General features: G+C 41.2%; 2 protein-coding genes across 2 annotated transcripts in view; one reads left to right on the forward strand and one right to left on the reverse strand.

Moving 5' to 3' along the window:
* Positions 1-7,223, reverse strand: part of RNF115 (ring finger protein 115) — a 152,214-nt gene extending 144,991 nt beyond the window's left edge. Inside the window, exon 1 of the mRNA XM_053704494.1 lies at positions 7,095-7,223. Within this exon, the coding sequence (XP_053560469.1) occupies positions 7,095-7,172 (78 nt within the window). The 5' untranslated portion in view covers positions 7,173-7,223. The remainder of the gene's footprint in view (positions 1-7,094) is intronic.
* Positions 7,224-7,349: 126 nt separating this feature from the next.
* The window catches only part of POLR3C (RNA polymerase III subunit C), a 97,263-nt gene continuing 81,325 nt past the window's right edge, over positions 7,350-23,287 (forward strand). Inside the window, 2 exon segments of the mRNA XM_053704496.1 lie at positions 7,350-7,388; positions 8,097-8,256. Coding sequence (XP_053560471.1) covers positions 8,110-8,256 — 147 coding nt within the window. The 5' untranslated portion in view covers positions 7,350-7,388; positions 8,097-8,109.

Below are 23,287 nucleotides of genomic sequence, written 5' to 3' on the forward strand. Positions count from 1 at the left end.
TTTTCAAAACAGACCAGCAGTGTAAGCACATCTCAGCTAAAGCCATAATGGGAAGTGTACAATAAGCAGCAAGATAGGTCTTAAAATGTGGGCGGAGCCAGAAAGGTTATCATTAGCTAGCGATGTATCCTAGACATAATGTATACTTTATGAGGTTAATCATCTTTCCCTGAGAAATACTGTTCTGCTAAAACAAAATGCTATTTAAAGTGAATGTAAATTTTGATGCTAAAGTGCCCGGCTTTTAAAAATTTGATTAAAAACAGGTGCACTTTAATTCATCAAAATTTACATTTCACGTCTGTTGTGAAAAACAAAAACAAAAAAAAAAAAAAAAAAAAAAAAAACAAAAAAACAAAAACAAAAAAAAAACTTACCTTTTAATCTTGACAGCAGCTTCAGCTTCCTCCACCAGTCGCAAAGCCTCTTCCTGGGTCTAAAATGATGAATTTGGCTTCCTCCAATCACGGCATTAAATCAGACACTGATTCCCCCGGGGGGGAATGGTAGATGACCTATCCATCATTTCTGACATCAGAAATGGCTTGCGGCGACCGGAGGAAGCTGGAGCTGCTGTCAAGTTTAAAAGGTAAGTATTTTTTCACAACACAAGTGAAATGTAAATTTTGATGAATTAAAGTGCCCCTGTTTTAATCGAATTTTAAAAAAGCGGGCACTTTAACATCAAAATTTTAATTAAACTTTAATTAAACTTATGGCAACTCTGAAAACTGCTTATCTGAATAAGAATGGGTGGGTTGATATCACAGAAAGGCTGCATAGCATAGTTATTTTCTCTTTTTTGACATACCTGACTATAGGGTTTATTGTCTCATACACATATCCCAGATCATATGGAAGTCAGAATCCCTTTCTCTCAACTTACTTAAAAGAGGGGTTCCAGTGGCAACTCACCCAACTAATATGGTAGATAATATCCTTTAAAGGGATAGTAAAGTCCAAATTAAACTTTCATGATTCAGATAGGGTATGTCATTTTAAAAACAACTTTTCTAATTTATCATCAAATTTGCTTTGTTCTCTTGTTATGCTTAGTTGAAAGCTAGACCTAGGTAGGGTCATATGCTAATTTCTAAACCCTTGAAGGCCGCCTCTGCATTTGACAGTTTTTCGCAGCTAGAGCTCATGCATGTGAAGTTATTTAATAGTCAGCACTAATTGCCTGAAATGCAAGTCTGTGAAAAGATCTAAGATAAGGAGGCAGTCAGCAGAAGTTTAGAGACATGGTAATTACAGGGGTAAAAATTATATTTCTATAACAGTGTTGGTTATGCAAAACTGGGGTATGATAAATAAAGGGATTATCTATCTTTTTAAACTATAACATTTTTAGTGTTTACTATCCCTTTAAATTAATTTGGGTGTTAGATTCACTAGAGGGGGAGTCTGGGAAGGGAACAATGAACACTTACAGTAAATCTTATTCTGGTCTCCAGACAACTCCCTGTAAATCTCAGCCATATCCTTGGACTCCCCACTTCCATTACATTTCCACCATCTGCCTAGACCCTCCTGCAGTGGATTTGAGCCTAGTATCTTGGTACCATCCAAACATATTCCAAGACTGATCTTGGTCCCAGCTTGCCCTCCAAGCCCTTCCATATCTGTGGAATCTGTTGGCACTCCACAAATAAATTCTATTTCCAGTCTGCCTGGAAGTTGACTTCCAACTTCACCGTGCACCTCCAGTGGATCCCAGGTTGACCGCCAGCCTCACCGTGCACCTCCAGTGGATCCCAGGTTGACCGCCAGCCTCTCCGTGCACCTCCAGTGGATCCCAGGTTGACCGCCAGCCTCTCCGTGCACCTCCAGTGGATCCCAGGTTGACCGCCAGCCTCTCCGTGCACCTCCAGTGGATCCCAGGTTGACCGCCAGCCTCTCCGTGCACCTCCAGTGGATCCCAGGTTGACCGCCAGCCTCTCCGTGCACCTCCAGTGGATCCCAGGTTGACCGCCAGCCTCTCCGTGCACCTCCAGTGGATCCCAGGTTGACCGCCAGCCTCTCCGTGCACCTCCAGTGGATCCCAGGTTGACCGCCAGCCTCTCCGTGCACCTCCAGTGGATCCCAGGTTGACCGCCAGCCTCTCCGTGCACCTCCAGTGGATCCCAGGTTGACCGCCAGCCTCTCCGTGCACCTCCAGTGGATCCCAGGTTGACCGCCAGCCTCTCCGTGCACCTCCAGTGGATCCCAGGTTGACCGCCAGCCTCTCCGTGCACCTCCAGTGGATCCCAGGTTGACCGCCAGCCTCTCCGTGCACCTCCAGTGGATCCCAGGTTGACCGCCAGCCTCTCCGTGCACCTCCAGTGGATCCCAGGTTGACCGCCAGCCTCTCCGTGCACCTCCAGTGGATCCCAGGTTGACCGCCAGCCTCTCCGTGCACCTCCAGTGGATCCCAGGTTGACCGCCAGCCTCTCCGTGCACCTCCAGTGGATCCCAGGTTGACCGCCAGCCTCTCCGTGCACCTCCAGTGGATCCCAGGTTGACCGCCAGCCTCTCCGTGCACCTCCAGTGGATCCCAGGTTGACCGCCAGCCTCTCCGTGCACCTCCAGTGGATCCCAGGTTGACCGCCAGCCTCTCCGTGCACCTCCAGTGGATCCCAGGTTGACCGCCAGCCTCTCCGTGCACCTCCAGTGGATCCCAGGTTGACCGCCAGCCTCTCCGTGCACCTCCAGTGGATCCCAGGTTGACCGCCAGCCTCTCCGTGCACCTCCAGTGGATCCCAGGTTGACCGCCAGCCTCTCCGTGCACCTCCAGTGGATCCCAGGTTGACCGCCAGCCTCTCCGTGCACCTCCAGTGGATCCCAGGTTGACCGCCAGCCTCTCCGTGCACCTCCAGTGGATCCCAGGTTGACCGCCAGCCTCTCCGTGCACCTCCAGTGGATCCCAGGTTGACCGCCAGCCTCTCCGTGCACCTCCAGTGGATCCCAGGTTGACCGCCAGCCTCTCCGTGCACCTCCAGTGGATCCCAGGTTGACCGCCAGCCTCTCCGTGCACCTCCAGTGGATCCCAGGTTGACCGCCAGCCTCTCCGTGCACCTCCAGTGGATCCCAGGTTGACCGCCAGCCTCTCCGTGCACCTCCAGTGGATCCCAGGTTGACCGCCAGCCTCTCCGTGCACCTCCAGTGGATCCCAGGTTGACCGCCAGCCTCTCCGTGCACCTCCAGTGGATCCCAGGTTGACCGCCAGCCTCTCCGTGCACCTCCAGTGGATCCCAGGTTGACCGCCAGCCTCTCCGTGCACCTCCAGTGGATCCCAGGTTGACCGCCAGCCTCTCCGTGCACCTCCAGTGGATCCCAGGTTGACCGCCAGCCTCTCCGTGCACCTCCAGTGGATCCCAGGTTGACCGCCAGCCTCTCCGTGCACCTCCAGTGGATCCCAGGTTGACCGCCATCCTCACCGTGCACCTCCAGTGGATCCCAGGTTGACCGCCAGCCTCACCGTGCACCTCCAGTGGATCCCATATTAACTGGCAACTTCAACATGGACCTCCAGTGGATCCCAGGTTGACTGCCAGCCTCACTGTGAACCTCCAGTGGATCCCAGGTTGACTGCCAGCCTCACTGTGAACCTCCAGTGGATCCCAGGTTGACTGCCAGCCTCAATGTGAACCTCCAGTGGATCCCAGGTTGACTGCCAGCCTCACCGTGAACCTCCAGGATACCAGGTTGACTGCCAGCCTCACCATGCACCTCCAGTCGATCCCATATTAACTGGCAACTTCAACATGCACCTTCAGTGGATCCCAGGTTGACTGCCAGCCTCACTGTGCACCTCCAGTGAATCCCAGTTTAAAGGGACATGAAACACAAAAATATATTTTATGATAGATATGGAATACAATTTTAAACAACTTTCCATTTTACTATTATCTAATTTGCTTTATATCATTTCTTGAAGAAGAAGCAATGCACTACTGGTACCTAGCTAAATACATTGGGTCTGCAAATAGCATGTGGTATATATGAGCAGCCACCAATCAGCAGGTCCTGAGTCTACCTAGGTATCCATTTCAACAATGGATAACCACACAAATAAAACAAATTAGATAATCGAAGTAAATTGGAAAGTTGTTTAAAATCATATGCTTTAGCTGAATCATGAAATAAAATATTTGGTTTTCCTGACCCTTTAACAGCTAACTTCACCATGCACCTCCACTGGATCTCAGATTGATTGCCAATAGCACCATGCACTTCCAGTGGATTCCATTTTGACTTCCAACCTCACCAGCCACACAACCAACTTGATCCCAGAGACAGAACCTTTTTCACATTCTGCAATGATATTTTTTTAGTGAAACTTTTTCTGCAGGTCATTTGAAATTAAATTTTAAATTAGGCCATTATACTAAAACCACTAGCTCAATTGCAATGTGTTTATTCTAATATATTGCATTGATAAATTAGCCGCATAGAAAAAAAAACCATTTTGTTAAGTTTTTAAAATCTCTTGAATACATTTGTTTTCTTTGCTCTTGGTCTAACATCACATAATTAGAAGGTAAAATGTAGTAATAAAAATGTGCATTGCTCACAAGAACATCTTACATTCAGAAGTCACAGCTTTGCAGACGACGGGGGAACGCTAGGGGGCAGGATTGAAAAAATCTTTAAGAGCCAGTCAGTAATCGATGTGCGGCCGCTTTGCAGAGCTGCTCCGTATTTGACTGTTCTGTTCAAACAGCACTTCTCTCTGTGGTGTGTTAAGAAAAACTTACACAGTGCAGCCAAAGAACAGCACTGTTTTAAGGGAACACTGCAAAGCAATAGCGCTAACAGTTCCTGCATGCATCCCATTATTTCTGCAGACATACTCCATTTTCTAAATGACATCTCAGATCACAGCATGTTCTGCCTTGGGGCACTTGTCAAAGACTGTGTTCCAAACAACCCAGTTTTCCTGTTAGCCCCCACCCATGCTGGATTCCAGCTTGCCTTACACTCCAACCAACACTGAACTCAAGGCTTGCCTTCCAATCCCCCACCACTAGATCCAAGATTAACTTGTTTCAACACCCCCTCCAACACTAGATCCAAGATTCCCTTTCAACACCCCCTCCAACACTAGATCCAAGATTCCCTTTCAACACCCCCTCCAACACTAGATCCAAGATTCCCTTTCAACACCCCCCAACACTAGATCCAAAATTCCCTTTTAACACCCCCCCCCACACACACTAGATCCAAAATTTCCTTTCAACACCCCCCCCCCACACACACACACACACACAAGATACAAAATTCCCTTTCAACACCCCCCCACACACACTAGATCCAAGATTCCCTTTCAACACCCCCCACTAGATCTAAGATTCCCTTTCAACACCCCCCTACACACACTAGATACAAGATTCCCTTTCAACATCCCCCCACTAGATCTAAGATTCCCTCTCAACACCCCCCTACACACACACATACTAGATCCAAGATTCCCTTTCAACCCCCCCCCCAACAAATCCACGATTCCCTTTCAACACCCCCCCACACACACTAGATCCAAGATTCCCTTTCAACACCCCCCCCCAACATTAGATCCAAGATTCCCTTTCAACACCCCCCCCCAACATTAGATCCAAGATTCCCTTTCAACCCCCCCCCCAACATTAGATCCAAGATTCCCTTTCAACACCCCCCCCAACATTAGATCCAAGATTCCCTTTCAACACCCCCCCCCAACATTAGATCCAAGATTCCCTTTCAACACCCCCCCCCAACATTAGATCCAAGATTCCCTTTCAACACACCCCCCCCCCCAACATTAGATCCAAGATTCCCTTTCAACACACCCCCCCCCCCAACATTAGATCCAAGATTCCCTTTCAACACCCCCCCCCCCCCAACACACTAGATCCAAGATTCCCTTTCAACACCCCCCCCCCCCCCAACATTAGATCCAAGATTCCCTTTCAACACCCCCCCCAACATTAGATCCAAGATTCCCTTTCAACACCCCCCCAACACACAAGATCCAAGATTCCCTTTCAACACCCCCCCAACACACAAGATCCAAGATTCCCTTTCAACACCCCCCCAACACACAAGATCCAAGATTCCCTTTCAACACCCCCCCCAACACACAAGATCCAAGATTCCCTTTCAACACCCCCCCCAACACACAAGATCCAAGATTCCCTTTCAACACCCCCCCCAACACACAAGATCCAAGATTCCCTTTCAACACCCCCCCAACACACAAGATCCAAGATTCCCTTTCAACACCCCCCCAACACACAAGATCCAAGATTCCCTTTCAACACCCCCCCAACACACAAGATCCAAGATTCCCTTTCAACACCCCCCCAACACACAAGATCCAAGATTCCCTTTCAACACCCCCCCAACACACAAGATCCAAGATTCCCTTTCAACACCCCCCCAACACACAAGATCCAAGATTCCCTTTCAACACCCCCCCAACACACAAGATCCAAGATTCCCTTTCAACACCCCCCAACACACAAGATCCAAGATTCCCTTTCAACACCCCCCAACATTAGATCCAAGATTCCCTTTCAACATCGCCCCCCCCCAACATTAGATCCAAGATTCCCTTTCAACACCACCACCCCCAACACACAAGATCCAAGATTCCCTTTCAACACCCCCCCAACACACAAGATCCCCTTTCAACACCCCCCCCAACATTAGATCCAAGATTCCCTATCAACACCCCCCCCCCCCAACACTAGATCCAAGATTCCATTTCAACAACACCCCCCCCCCCGCAACATTAGATCCAAGTTTCCCTTCAACCCCACCCAGCACTAAATCCAAGTTTCCCCTTCAGCCCCCCCACACTAGATTCAAGTTCTCATTTTAACCCCCCCAACACTAGATCCAAGCTTAACCCCCCAACAACCTAACTCAAGTTTATTTAAGTTTGACAAGCCCCATTTCTAGTGGATCTCAGTCTATCATGTTACCCTTCACCAATTATAAATCCAAGCCCGTCTTCATTATCCCCCCCCACCAACAGTGAACCCAAGCCTTCTCTTAACCATAGCACCAACAGAGGTAACCAGCCAAGCCATTATAACTCAAATATAGGCGCGGACTTTAAGCACCTAGCTTACCGGTAGCTTTGGGCTGACTTCCCCTTTACAACAGTGGCAAAAAAAGCGATGTTGTGATACTGCCGCTGCCTCCGCCATTTTTTTTCCTGCCCGCTCTCCTCCTCCTCCTGCTGTTGAGACAACCCTACTGCGAAGCCCGTGATGTCAGTCCTCCGGGCACCACTAAGACTGAGACAGGAGCGCCACCCTTTAGGAAACGCTCTATCCTTACTAACACTAACAAGTTTTTGTATAAACTTTATTGACAAAATGAAAACAGACTAGGTGGATTTTAAACTTGGTTGTTTCATGTGGGTATGTATGGTACTAGTTTGTCGAAAAAGAATGAAATCACCTTAAATTGAGGTGACAGCAAATTTAGGAGGGATTTGCTTGTATCGGTTGCCATGGTGACGTTGGTTCCATACTTGCTGAGGGTTGCTGGAGACAATGTGATACAGGGATGCGATTACTGGGCATGTTAAGGCCAGTCCCATGTATTTTTAAAATAGGCCACTAATAATATAGTCACAATCCCCCAAAATGAATGGTGGTGATTATGGGGAGCTAAATAAGTGCCGACATGAGACCAGTAAAAGTAATAGGGAATTTAATGAATGATTGTACATATTTTTTTGCACAACTAATATCACTTTATTAATGTTCACTGTATGATAGAGGATACTACATTAGTTGTATTGTTGGTAAAACGACAAGCCTAACAAGCTATTTTAATTTATTCAGCACAGTATTATCCATTAAAAATTTAGTACAACACCCATGAGCAAATCACAGGCATTATGAGTGAGACGAGAGGAATATTTGATGCATAGTAGTCTATGTCTATAAAACAATTACAGTTAATAGTGACGTGTACTGGATTTTAGAGGGATATGAGGTAAGAAAAGATACAATCTTATTGAATGTTTCAAACCTAAAACCTGGACAAGGTCCTTATGAGATGTTTTTATTGCCTGCTCAGTGATGCACCAGGTGTAATAAATATACATATATCTCATTTAGACCACGTAAAGCTATGACTCAATCAGAGACTAAGCTGTGCTCCCTACTATTGCAAGAACACTTTGGAGGGATTGTGGACAGAGTTGGAACCTATCTTATCAGGAATGGTGGCCAACCTCTCAGACTGATTGCAAGTGACACAGAAACTTCCCTCGATCAGGTAAGTAAATACATTAAACTTCAAAAAATTAGTAAATACACTGAGAAAAGTATACACTGTCTAGCACTCCACCAAATACTCTCACAAGAGGATGGCTAGAGACAAAGGAAAATAAATAGAGGCACAATTACCTCAATATTCTATATATGTGGCACTAATGAGTATTGCTTTGAACATCTTTTATTGGAAAAAAAAATATTTACATAATTTTAAAAATGGCAAAAAATTAAAAATGTGAGTTATACCTGCTTTCTTTCATGTAATTGGCAAGAGTCCATGAGCTAGTGACATATGGGATATACAATCCTACCAGGAGGGGCAAAGTTTCCCAAACCTAAAAATGCCTACAAATACACCCCTCACCACACCCACAATTCAGTTTTACAAACTTTGCCTCCTATGGAGGTGGTGAAGTAAGTTTGTGCTAAGATTTCTACGTTGATATGCGCTTCTCAGCATTGTTGAAGCCTGATTTCTCTCAGAGTACAGCGAATGTCAGAGGGACGTGAAGGGAGTATCACTTATTTGAATACGATGATTTCCCTAACGGGGGTCTATTTCATAGGTTCTCTGTTATCGGTCGTAGAGATTCATCTCCTACCTCCCTTTTCAGATCGACGATATACTCTCAATTTACCATTACCTCTACTGATAACTGTTTAAGTACTGGTTTGGCTATCTGCTATATGTGGATGGGTGTCTTTTGGTAAGTATGTTTTTTATTACTTAAGACACCTCAGCTATGATTTGGCACTTTATGCATTTATGTAAAGTTCTAAATATATGTATTGTACTTATATTTGCCATGAGTCAGGTTCATGTATTTCCTTCTGCAGACTGTCAGTTTCATATTTGGGGAATATAAACATTTTAAGAAATGTATTTCTTACCTGGGGTTTAGTCTTTTTTTCAATTGACTACTTCTTGCAATTGCGGGTATTAGGCCAGCGGGTGCGTCAAATGCTAAACTTTATTGCGTCATTTTTGGCATGGAAAAATACGTTTATGACGCAACTTCGTCATTTCCGGCGTCATACATGACGCCGAGACCTTTCACATGGTGGCGTCATTAGTGACGCGAGTGTGTCATTTCCGGTTATTTTTGGCGCCAAAAAAGTTTACGTTACGTTGTGCGTCATACTTGGCGCCAAATTTTTTTCATTATTTCAATACCCCATTGATGTTTGCCTCTTGCTTTTTTCTCTATCAGAGGCCTATGCTTTTGCATTTTTTCCCATTCCTGAAACTGTCATATAAGGAAATAGATAATTTTGCTTTATATGTTGTTTTTTCTCTTGCATTGAGCAAGATGTCCCAATCTGATCCTGTCTCAGAAGTTTCTGCTGGAACATTGCTGCCTGACATCGGGTCTACCAAAGCTAAGTGCATTTGTTGTAAAAGTGTAGAAATTATTCCACCAAATATCATTTGTAATAGTTGTCATGATAAACTTTTACATGCAGATAGTGTTTCCATCAGTAATAGTACATTGCCAGTTGCAGTTCCTTCAACTTCTAATGTACATGATATACCTGGAAATTTTAAAGAATTTGTTTCTGATTCTATTCTGAAGGCTTTGTCTGCATTTCCACCTTCTAATAAAAGTAAAAGGTCTTTTAAAACTTCTCATTTAGCTGATGAAATTTCAAATGACCAGCAACATAATAATTTATCCTCTTCTTATGAGGATCTATCTGATTCAGAAGATCCTTCCTCAGACATTGACACTGACAAATCTACTTATTTATTTAAAATAGAGTATATGCGTTCTTTATTAAAAGAAGTGTTAATTACTTTGGATATTGAGGTAACCAGTCCTATTGACGTTCAGTCTAATAAACGTTTAAATGCTGTTTTTCCTATTCCTGAGGCTATTTCTGATATGATTTCTAGGGAATAAAATAATCCAGGTACTTCTTTTATTCCTTCTTCAAGGTTTAAAAAATTGTATCCTTTACCAGCAAAATCTATAGAGTTTTGGGAAAAAATCCCCAAAGTTGATGGGGCTTTTTCTACTCTTGCTAAACGTACCACTATTCCTATGGAAGATAGTACTTCCTTTAAGGATCCTTTAGATAGGCAGCTTGAATCTTATCTAAGGAAGGCCTATTTATATTCAGGTCATCTTCTCAGACCTGCTATTTCTTTGGCTGATGTTGCGGCTGCCTCAACTTTTTGGTTGGAGAATTTAGCGCAACGAGAATTGGATCCTGACATATCTAGCATTACTCGCTTACTGCAACATGCTAATCATTTTATTTGTGATGCCATTTTTGATATTATCAAAATTGATATTAGATCCATGTCTTTAGCTGTATTAGCTAGAAGAGCTTTGTGGCTTAAATCTTGGAATGCTGATATGACATCTAAATCTAGATTACTATCTCTTTCTTTCCAAGGTAATAATTTATTTGGTTCTCAGTTGGATTCTATTATTTCAACTATCACTGGAGGAAAAGGAGTTTTTCTGCCTCAGGATAAAAAACCTAAGGGTAAATCTAAGGCTTCTAATCGTTTTCGTTCCTTTCATCAGAATAAGTAACAAAAACTCAATCCTCCTCCCAAGGAATCTGCTTCCAATTGAAAGCCTTCCTCAAATTGGAATAAATCCAATCCATTTAGGAAACCAAAGTCTGCCCCTAAGTCCGCATGAAGGTGCGGCCCTCATTCCAGCTCAGCTGGTAGGGGGCAGATTAAGGTTTTTCAAGGATTTTTGGATAAAATCTGTTCAAAATCATTGGATTCAGAGCATTGTCTCTCAAGGGTATCGAATAGGATTCAAAGTAAGACCTCCTGTGAGAAGATTTTTTTCTCTCACGCATCCCTGTAAATCCAGTAAAAGCTCAGGCTTTTCTGAAGTGTGTTTCAGACCTGGAGTCTTCAGGGGTAATCATGCCAGTTCCTCCTCAGGAACAAGGTTTGGGGTTTTATTCAAACCTATTCATTGTACCAAAGAAAGAAAATTTATTCAGACCAGTTCTGGATCTGAAAATTTTGAATCGTTATGTAAGAGTACCAACTTTCAAGATGGTGACTATAAGGACTATTCTGCCATTTGTTCAGCAAGGACATTATATGTCCACAATAAACTTGCAGGATGCATACCTTCATATTCCGATTAATCCAGAACACTATCCGTTTCTGAGATTCTCTTTTCTAGACAAGCATTACCAATTTGTTGCTCTTCCATTTGGCCTAGCAACAGCTCCAATGATCTTTTCAAAGGTTCTGGGTGCCCTACTATCTGTAATCAGAGAACAGGGTATTGCGGTGTTTCCTTATTTGGACAATATCCTGGTACTAGCTCAGTCTTTACATACTGCAGAATCTCACACGAATCAACTAGTGTTGTTTCTTCGGAAACATGGTTGGAGGATCAATTTACCAAAAAGTTTCTTGATTCCTCAGACAAGGGTCACCTTTTTAGGCTTCCAGATAGATTCAGTGTCCATGACTCTGTCTCTAACAGACAAGAGACGTTTAAAATTGGTCGCAGCATGTCGGCACCTTCAGGCTCAGTCATTCCCTTCAGTGACTATGTGCATGGAAGTTTTAGGTCTCATGACTGCAGCATCGGACGCGATCCCCTTTGCTCGTTTTCACATGAGACCTCTACAGCTTTGCATGCTGAATCAATGGTGCAGGGATTATACAAAGATATCACAATTAATATCCTTGAATCCCAATGTACGACACTCTCTGACATGGTGGATAGATCACCATCGTTTGGTTCAAGGGGCTTCTTTTTTTTTTTTTTTTTTTTATAATTTTTTATTTGAGGTTCAAAATAAGGCATACATAAAACGTAAAACAGTAAAATACAATATTCGCTGTAATACACACATCACAGGACAAGAAGCTTCAACCATACAGTGTAGATTTTTGAAAAACAGAAATCAATAAATATAGCGAATGATTCAAATGCCTAATGATCTGGTTGCCCTCCTTATGAATATAAGAGGTCACTCGTGGGCCTCATCACTATATAGTCCAAGAGAAGGAGGTTAATTCCAATAAAGGAGACCACTTTTGGATCTCAACTGATAAACCTCATTTTTCAATAAACACTCTAGAATAATCTGTTATGGACACAGCTATAGATAATATTAAAAAGATAATGTGAGTTTAGAATAGCTGATGTCAACTAAGTGAAATAGTGCTAGTGTACACTAATGTGTATGATACATATAATTAGGACACCCGCCAGTTATCTTTAAGAATTGCGAGAATCAGCCGTCAGCAATATATATGTATAGAAAACAGAAAGGCAAACTCTATATATAGATATAAGAAAATAGAACAATATACACTCTGTATAAATACATAATTAACAGCTACTAGTTGCAAACTAATATGAGTATAAACTAAATGGCAATATGTGTGTCTCTAAGGATTTATATATAGTGTGGTCAGTGGGGTAGTGAGTTCCTTATCTGGTAACGTGTGGGACAGATACTTATGCATTGGAGTTAGGCAGCCTGTTAAACAAATCCCACAACTACATAGGCATTAAACGTTGTGAGTCTGAGCGGTAGAATTAAACAGTATGTAGAAAAGGGAGTAAGGAGAAAGCAATAAAATTACTACAACTGTTCTAAAGATAATCTACTACTTTGTCACCTGGGAATCCACATCATGCATGCGTGAAGGTATGACTAGTAAGGCATAATATTGAAGAACATTGCAGGTGCGTCAGCTTGTAAATAACTTATGGTTGTGGCAATCTGATCATTCTAGCAGCAGTGCTATAGCAGTGTTACAATTGTCTTATAGAGGAAAAGTATCCTATAATACTAGACAACACAAAGCTGGCTATTATCCACAGTAGAATTATACATAAATATTCCCATTCACTCTATGATTTAATAAATGCTCTAGACTCTAGGACAAAAACCCCTCATATGATTCACCAGCAGTATAGAGGTTACCAGTATTAATATTTAGATATCAAACCAGCTTAGTATGCTTGCCATAGTTCCTGTGGGAGAAGTGTGCTCTCAAGGGGCTTCTTTTGTTCAGCCAACCTGTTGTGATCTCAACAGATGCGAGTCTTTCAGGTTGGGGAGCTGTTTGGGGATCTCTGACAGCACAAGGGGTTTGGAAATCTCAAGAGGCGAGATTACCAATAAATATTTTAGAACTCCGTGCAATTTTCAGGGCTCTTCAGTTTTGGCCTCTGCTAAAGAGAGAACCGTTCATTTGTTTTCAGACAGACAATATCACAACTGTGGCTTATGTCAATCATCAGGGTGGGACTCACAGTCCCCAAGCTATGAAAGAAGTATCTAGGATACTTGCTTGGGCAGAATCCAGTTCCGGTCTAATCTCTGCGGTGCATATCCCAGGTGTAGACAATTGGGAGGCGGATTATCTCAGCCGCCAGACTTTACATCCAGGGGAGTGGTCTCTCCATCCAGTTGTGTTTTCTCAGATTGTTCAGATGTGGGGTCTTCCAGAGATAGATCTTATGGCCTCTCATCTAAACAAGAAACTTCCCAGATACCTGTCCAGGTCCAGGGATGTTCAGGCAGAAGCAGTGGATGCACTGACACTTCCTTGGTGTTATCATCCTGCTTACATCTTCCCGCCTCTAGTTCTCCTTCCAAGAGTGATCTCCAAAATCATCATGGAACAGTCATTTGTGTTGCTGGTGGCTCCAGCATGGCCACACAGGTTTTGGTATGCGGATCTGGTTCGGATGTCCAGTTGCCCGCCTTGGTCACTTCCGTTACGGCAGGACCTACTATCTCAAGGTTCGTTTTTCCATCAGGATCTCAAATCATTAAATTTGAAGGTATGGAAATTGAACGCTTAGTTCTAAGTCATAGAGGTTTCTCTGACTCAGTGATTAATACTATGTTACAAGCTCGTAAATCTGTCTCTAGAAAGATTTATTATAGAGTTTGGAAGACTTACATTTCATGGTGTTCTTCTCATAAATTCTCCTGGCATTCTTTTAGAATTCCTAGAATTTTACAGTTCCTTCAGGATGGTTTGGATAAGGGTTTGTCTGCAAGTTCCTTGAAAGGACAAATCTCCACTCTTTCTGTTTTATTTCACAGAAAGATTGCTATACTTCCTGATATTCACTGTTTTGTACAGGTTTTAGTTCGTATTAAGCCTGTCATTTAATCAATTTCTCCTCCTTGGAGTCTTAATTTGGTTCTGAAGGCTTTGCAGGCTCCTCCATTTGAGCCTATGCATTCTTTGGACATTAAACTACTTTCTTGGAAAGTGTTGTTCCTTTTGGCTATCTCTTCTGCTAGAAGAATTTCTGAGCTATCTGCTCTTTCTTGTGAGTCTCCTTTTCTGATTTTTCATCAGGATAAGGCAGTTTTGCGGACTTCTTTTCAATTTTTACCTAAGGTTGTGAATTCTAACAACATTAGTAGAGAAATTGTTGTCCCTTCCTTATGTCCTAATCCTAAGAATTCTTTGGAGAGATCCTTACATTCTTTGGATGTGGTAAGAGCTTTGAAATATTATGTGGAAGCTACTAAACATTTCAGGAAGACTTCCAGTCTATTTGTTTTATTTTCTGGTCCTAGGAAAGGAAGGCTTCTGCTATTTCCTTGGCTTCTTGGTTGAAACTTTTGATTCATCAAGCTTATTTGGAGTCGTGTCAGGCCCCGCCTCAGAGAATTACAGCTCATTCTACTAGATCAGTCTCCACTTCGTGGGCTTTTAAGAATGAAGCTTCAGTTGATCAGATTTGCAAAGCGGCGACTTGGTCTTCTTTGCATACATTTACTAAATTCTACCATTTTTATGTATTTGCTTCTTCGGAAGCAGTTTTTGGTAAAAAAGTTCTTCAGGCAGCTGTTTCAGTTTGATTCTTCTGCTTTTGATTTAAGTGTTTTTCTTTCAAAATGAAAATAAACTTATTTTTTTGGGTTGTGGATTAATTTTTTCAGCTGAATATGGCTGTTTTTATTTTTATTCCCTCCCTCTCTAGTGGAAGACTCCACATCTTGGGTATTGATATCCCATATGTCACTAGCTCATGGACTCTTGCCAATTACATGAAAGAAAACATAATTTATGTAAGAACTTACCTGATGAATTCATTTCTTTCATATTGGCAAGAGTCCATGAGGCCCACCCTTTTTATGGTGGTTATGATTTTTTGTATAAAGCACAATTATTTCCAAACTTCCTTTTGTTGATGCTTTCTACTCCTTTCTTTATCACCCCACTGCTTGGCTATTCGTTTAACTGAATTGTGGGTGTGGTGAGGGGTGTATTTATAGGCATTTTGAGGTTTGGGAAACTTTGCCCCTCCTGGTAGGAATGTATATCCCATATGTCACTATGAATTTATCAGGTAAGTTCTTACATAAATTATGTTATTGGACTAAATAGAATTGTCAATATATTGAATACCATTGGTTACTAGGATCTTCTTATATCCGTATTGCACCTTATATATTTCCATCATCATATTGTAAATCCTCATCTATGCTAAAATATACAGGGAGTGCAGAATTATTAGGCAAGTTGTATTTTTGAGGATTAATTTTATTATTGAACAACCATGTTCTCAATGAACCCAATAAACTCATTAATATCAAAGCTGAATAGTTTTGGAAGTAGTTTTTAGTTTGTTTTTAGTTATAGCTATTTTAGGGGGATATCTGTGTGTGCAGGTGACTATTACTGTGCATAATTATTAGGCAACTTAACAAAAAACAAATATATACCCATTTCAATTATTTATTTTTACCAGTGAAACCAATATAACATCTCAACATTCACAAATATACATTTCTGACATTCAAAAACAAATCAGTGACCAATATAGCCACCTTTCTTTGCAAGGACACTCAAAAGCCTGCCATCCATGGATTCTGTCAGTGTTTTGATCTGTTCACCATCAACATTGCGTGCAGCAGCAACCACAGCCTCCCAGACACTGTTCAGAGAGGTGTACTGTTTTCCCTCCTTGTAAATCTCACATTTGATGATGGACCACAGGTTCTCAATGGGGTTCAGATCAGGTGAACAAGGAGGCCATGTCATTAGATTTTCTTCTTTTATACCCTTTCTTGCCAGCCACGCTGTGGAGTACTTGGACGCATGTGATGGAGCATTGTCCTGCATGAAAATCATGTTTTTCTTGAAGGATGCAGACTTCTTCCTGTACCACTGCTTGAAGAAGGTGTCTTCCAGAAACTGGCAGTAGGACTGGGAGTTGAGCTTGACTCCATCCTCAACCCGAAAAGGCCCCACAAGCTCATCTTTGTTGATACCAGCCCAAACCAGTACTCCACCTCCACCTTGCTGGCGTCTGAGTCGGACTGGAGCTCTCTGCCCTTTACCAATCCAGCCACGGGCCCATCCATCTTGCCCATCAAGACTCACTCTCATTTCATCAGTCCATAAAACCTTAGAAAAATCAGTCTTGAGATATTTCTTGGCCCAGTCTTGACGTTTCAGCTTGTGTGTCTTGTTCAGTGGTGGTCGTCTTTCAGCCTTTCTTACCTTGGCCATGTCTCTGAGTATTGCACACCTTGTGCTTTTGGGCACTCCAGTGATGTTGCAGCTCTGAAATATGGCCAAACTGGTGGCAAGTGGCATCTTGGCAGCTGCACGCTTGACTTTTCTCAGTTCATGGGCAGTTATTTTGCGCCTTGGTTTTTCCACACGCTTCTTGCGACCCTGTTGACTATTTTGAATGAAACGCTTGATTGTTCGATGATCACGCTTCAGAAGCTTTGCAATTTTAAGAGTGCGGTATCCCTCTGCAAGATATCTCACTATTTTTGACTTTTCTGAGCCTGTCAAGTCCTTCTTTTGACCCATTTTGCCAAAGGAAAGGAAGTTGCCTAATAATTATGCACACCTGATATAGAGTGTTGATGTCATTAGACCACACCCCTTCTCATTACAGAGATGCACATCACCTAATATGCTTAATTGGTAGTAGGCTTTCGAGCCTATACAGCTTGGAGTAAGACAACATGCATAAAGAGGATGATGTGGTCAAAATACTCATTTGCCTAATAATTCTGCACACAGTGTAAGTCTATATGGACAGGTAATCTAATTACATATTCATATATTGGTGCTCACTATATAAGGTTACTGATATTGGCAATCAGTAAACTGGTAAGAAACAGATTATTTATAAATGTGGTAACAGAGCACTGGATACCATACTAGATACTACAGATTCCACCCTAGTTTTACCATTCTTGAACCTTCCCCTATGTATCAGTTAATATTAAGTGCAACAAATGTTGCTAATTATAAGTTATAAAAAAACGTGTTTGTTAAAGGGACACAAAACCCAAATTGTTTTCTTTCATAATTCAGATAGAGCATACAATTTTAAGCAACTTTCTAATTTACTCCTATTATACATTTTTTCTTCGTTCTCTTTATCTTTAGCTGTATCTTTATTTGAAAAAGCAGGAATGTAAGGATAGAAACCAGCCCATTTTTTGTTAAGCACCTGGGTAGCGCTTGCTGATTGGTATCTAAATGTAGCCTCCAATCAGCAAGTGCAAGTCCACAAATACACTTTTCCACTATTACTAAGTGTATGTTAGAAGTATCTGCTTGTGCCATTATTTGAGATCTCATATGTAAACACACAGCTGATATTCTATCAAATATATTAGCTGCCCATGTTTATGAGTGTTTGAAAAAAGTTTGTTTATCACAATATTTAAAATCTTAATATCAACATATGTCTATGCTTTATGAAACACCCAGTCTATGTATTCAGCAGCTGCTTTATTAATGTCTTGCCCTATGGTCGGTAATAGTCTGGAATCTCTATGTTTGTAGTTCTTTGTCACGTGATATTTATTGATCTGCCATGTTGTATAGTTTGTTTAACAAAAAAAAAATCTCCATCGGCAGAATATTATTTCCATATGGATGTTAAAATGAATTCTACATAATCCGGTATTGAGACCGGCACATTAATTTGTATTGGTGCTGTCTAGTAACGTTTTTTACGGTTTGTTTATATAGCTTACTTGACAGTTAAAATTGCAAGCCGATTATTTCTCATCAGTATGGACACTAAAATTAACTATACGTAACCCACTAATGGGACTAACACATACACTTATATTATAATCAGTTAATACCGTATTATATGTTTGGTCTGATATGTTGTGTTTTTACATCAGTACACTGTTCCTACGTTCTCATGGATGTGAAATCCGACTATATATTCACCATTTATACAGTTAACCTATACTACTATGTTATAGCCGCATCAGTACATTTATTCTAAATATTTTGATATTAAATGAGAAAATAAACTATGATATTCAAATGTTATTATTAATTATAGCAGGTGTAGGTAATATTAAAACAGGAACCCCATTTGCTCTTTTTCAAAAACATTAAACTTGCATTTTCTGAGTATGCATGTGGAAGATCAGCATTCAGTGCTTGACAAATCTGTTTAAAAATTAGGAGCCAGTAAGAATATTTAGGAACCAGTGAGTGGCATTTTTATATAGATATATGGAAAATAACCCAAAAAGTTTGGAGCCAGGGTAGAATTCTAGGAGCCAGTAGCTCCTTGACTCCTGGGTTTGTCAAGCTATAATTAAACATTACTCATTTTTAAATTGATATTAATGTTAGCAGTAAGTGCATGTTTGTGGAGAAATGATATACACGAATACATTGCTCATTGTCAGATTTTGACAACTACCACATCTTTTTTCCACAAGAATAATAACAAATAGTACTTTTATTCAAAATATGAACATCTATTAAAAAACATGTAATTAAAGGGATATGAAATTCAAAAGTGTATTTCATGATTCAGACAGAGCATACGGTTTTAAACAACTTTCTAACTTCTATTATGCATTTTTCTCTTTTCTTTTGTGGAATAGCAGGAATGTAAGCTAAGGAGAGTGCACCTATTTGGAGAACTATATGGCAGCATTTTAGCAAGAATGTTATCTATTTGCAAGAGCACTAGATGTCAGCACTATTTCCTGCCATTTAGTGCTCCAGACACATACCTAGGTATCTCTTCAACAAAGAATACCATGGGAAAGAAGCAAATTTGATAATAAAAGTAAATTAGAAACTTTTTAAAAATTGTATACTCTGCATGAATCACAAAAGAACATTTCATGATACCTTATGTCAAGTTTAGGTACCACCTAGTATTTTAAGCCGGATATACTTTTGCAGATGTTCTCGGCATTTAAAATAGTATGGGAGGCAGAGCTGAAATGCCGTTTAAGATGGCTGCACCTTACTGAAGCTCCTGATAATGGTAAGCTGTAAGGCTCCAAATCCAGCATACTCGGCTACTGAGTTGGCCCAGGAGAGGTGGGAAAAGGTGTCTGATCGGGCGATATTGCTCCTGCAGCTTTAAGCCGCTCTATCATCTACTGAGAACCGCCGCAGAGATTGCGGCCTACATAAATCGGATACCAGTAACATGGCAGGCGCCTGAATTTGAAAGGTGAAGCGGGTGAGAGGCAGATAGCAGATCTTCACTGGGTAAGCGACTAAGTGGCACACATGATACCATCAATGCTTATAGATGCACGCTAATAATCGCACCCAGATTATACTTTGCAAAACAGCGAACCCTGTGGATGTGAGGCCCACGTGGCTAATGGAGACACACACAGGTCAAGCTTACGACCCATCATCACTGCATTGTGCTTAACAACCTGCTTAGACCTACCAGAGACCTTACATTTCACTATATGTAATAATCCTACTAATCAGAAAGAAATAAAAAGGGTACCGTCTTCACAAGAAGAAAACCGTCATATTTCATATCTATACATACCACCGTTGTGGTAACAACACTAAAAGACGCGCAAAGACTTTAGAATTACTATACTGAGTCAGCAGATCCCATTTACAAACATGACTTCAAGGAGGTTAGCTAAACAGGACAAGCAACTTAAAGTTCACCCGGGCAACGTAAATACTTTCTTTAAAGCTTTAGACAAGCAAAAGCCCAATGAAGATATATCTGACCATACCTCAGACATTACGCATGATACTAATTGCTCAATGCTCCAATCCCCTGATAGAGAAACAGAGCCAGATGAAGGAGGCCCCGTCGCTCTCAAAGCGATGGAGTCGCTTATAAACCAAGTCAAATAGGAGGAGTGTGCGGACCTCAAAAAATAATTAAACAATCTAGGTATGAGAAAGGAAACTCTTGAGGGGGATAGAGAAGAAAAAACATATGAAATACTATCAATGTAAAATAAAATGCGCATCCAGCAAAAACAAATAATGGAATAAACTAAACTAGTTGACATAGAGAACAGGATGAGGCGTAATAATATACGAATAAAAGAAATTTCCAAAGCTGTTCTGGGCCCTCAACTACCTAGATGGCCTTTGTCGATCATTACTGGGGGATGAATAGTCAAACTCCTCTTCTATACAAATGGAAAGAGCACATCGCTCTCTAAAACCGAGGCCTTTGGAAAACAATCCGCCTAGAGATGTAGTAATTTGTTTTACGAAGTTCCAGGAGAAGGAACTAATTCTGCAGCAAGCCCGTCAACAAATTTCTTTCCGTTACCAGGGTGCAAAAGTCAAGTTTTTTTGCAGATCTTTCAATAAGAACTTTGCAAAAGAGAAGAGAATTCAATGCTCTCACTCTACATCTCCGAAATTTAAACATACCCTATAGGTGGGGGTTTCCTGTACAAGTCTAAGTTGTTAAAAACGGAAGAAGATTCAACTGCACCCAAACAGAAGACATCACCTCCTTCTGCAACAGAGTCAATATTACCCCGCCAAAGACTACTATAACGGATACTTCACTACCTCCTAGATCGAAAAGTTTGTCTCCTCAATCTTCAAAACACAAAACTTGGAGTGACATAGCTATAAACCCTCCCAATAAAAGGCATCAACCTCAAGATCTTCAACAACCAACTACGGTGTCTTAATATCAGATCCTCTTAGGAGATGAATCACAGAGTTCCAGAAATTTATTATAAATGGGCCGCCCGGTTCAAAATATCTAAAAATTCCTGACTAACTACTCTTTGACTTGCAACGAGGGTCCGCCTGAAACTGTTTTACTTTAGGCCACCCTAGAGTATCCTTTTTATTGATATACCGCAAGCCACAATTTGAAAAGATACCGTGCACATCTGTTTGTGACTTACTAAGTTTATTGATAAACTGTAATCAAACATTCGGACACATTTGACCCAGTACCAGGTTCCTCATGTTTAAATTCACTTGTTTGTTACAAGCATAGGTGATTTGAGATGAGCTACAGACGGATCCAAGAAGAGGGTCTCATGGACTTGCATTATATTATACCTACAAGGTTTATAGATTTCCACCGACAATGAGTGTAGCACGTCTGGTATACTGTTGTTACCTGTTAATCTGTTGTTTTTTTCTTGTTCTTATTTGTTGTTGGTCCACTGACCCTTTTGGTTTTTCAGGTTTTATGGACCTATATATTTGCGATAGCGATACTTTGACTAACTCCTTTGAATAGGCTTTGCAGGAACTGATGTACTCAGGAATCTGAGACAACTTTTAGCATTTGCAACTGTTGATCTTGATATTACCCGTCTGTGTTTACATGATGTTGAGGTATGTCTCACTATGCTTAGACCAGACCTTTCAATATAAATAATTACACTTGCTGCAAAATGGTTACGTCTCATTACATTTCTCTGTTTAACACTTCTACAAAGTTGTTTACTTGTTGGCTTGACACACAGATGTATATGGGTTTGATGCTCATTGCTCAGTATTCACACCCTTACACATGGTTTTACAAATAGGAAAGTTACACCTGATGTTTTACTAAAACCTTATCCCGATATACATATACTATTTTTAGTTTGACTTCTCCTACTTTCCCTCCTCAATCAGATCAAGATGTCCCCGATACAAAACCCCTCTCTATCCTTCAGACGTTATTTAGTGTAAATAGAGCTTACTACCTATTTTGCAATCGACCTTGGCACCGCCTTACCTGGGCCATTCAGTTTATATCACCTTACCAGACCACTACATGACCCTCTAAAACAACCCTTTAAAGCATTGTTATTTATAAATATCATTTTAATTTTTGCTTACCTAAAATAACCCATTTCCTCCCACCATCCTTGGTGAATATATTCCTTATTTCAAGAAATGTTTCAGTAAGACACTCATACTACTCATCTAGACCACAGAGAGTTACGACCCTTTTACTATGACCCAAAAAGTTACTGTTAACAATCTCAATATTGCAACCCAAAACGTAAAGGGTTTCTTGTCAGCCCAAAAACTTTCTATAGCCCTACATGACTTTCACAAAAAGCACCTTGATATAGTGTTCATTCAAGAGACGCATTTCAGGAAAAAACATGAACCCAAACTCCCTACTCTCTAGTAGGTATGACAAATACTTCACCAGCTCCAACACAACAAAGAAAAATGGGGTATGCATTCTTTTAAAAAAAGGTTTACCTTTTAAGTTGTTACACCGTAACCAAGATGAAGAGGGCAGGTTCCTTCTTTTGGTAGGGCTATGCTACGGTAGACCCATCACTTTATTAAACCTCTATGTCCCAAATAGGCCTAATCTGTCATTCTTTAGAAAAGTGATGACACTATTGTTAGATCACGCTAAGGGACCCATCTTCATAGCAGGTGACCTAAATTTCCCCTTTGATCCCTCGTTAGATGTCTCCTCAGGGAAATTATATATACCTACTAAAAATATCAAAGCCATTTGGCTTGCACTACAAATCATATCCACCTTTGATACTTGGAGACTAACCCACAATTTAACAAAAGACTACACCTTTTTTTCTCACTCTCAAAAAATATATACCCGACTAGACTATGTCTTATGTGATCAGTCCTCACATTTACTTATAGATTCCAAAATATCCCAAACCCCTTGGTCTGATCACGCAATGGTTATTAGTTCATTTGCATGGCTCCTAAAACCAGGGATAAGAAATTCCTGGAGGCTTAACGATGCGATTTTCACAGACTCACTTGCACTTAAATGTATTACAGACAAAACTTCCTTGTTCTTCGACGTTAAGGA

This window comes from Bombina bombina, chromosome 1, assembly GCF_027579735.1.
Source record: "Bombina bombina isolate aBomBom1 chromosome 1, aBomBom1.pri, whole genome shotgun sequence".
Classification (NCBI taxonomy): domain Eukaryota; kingdom Metazoa; phylum Chordata; class Amphibia; order Anura; family Bombinatoridae; genus Bombina; species Bombina bombina.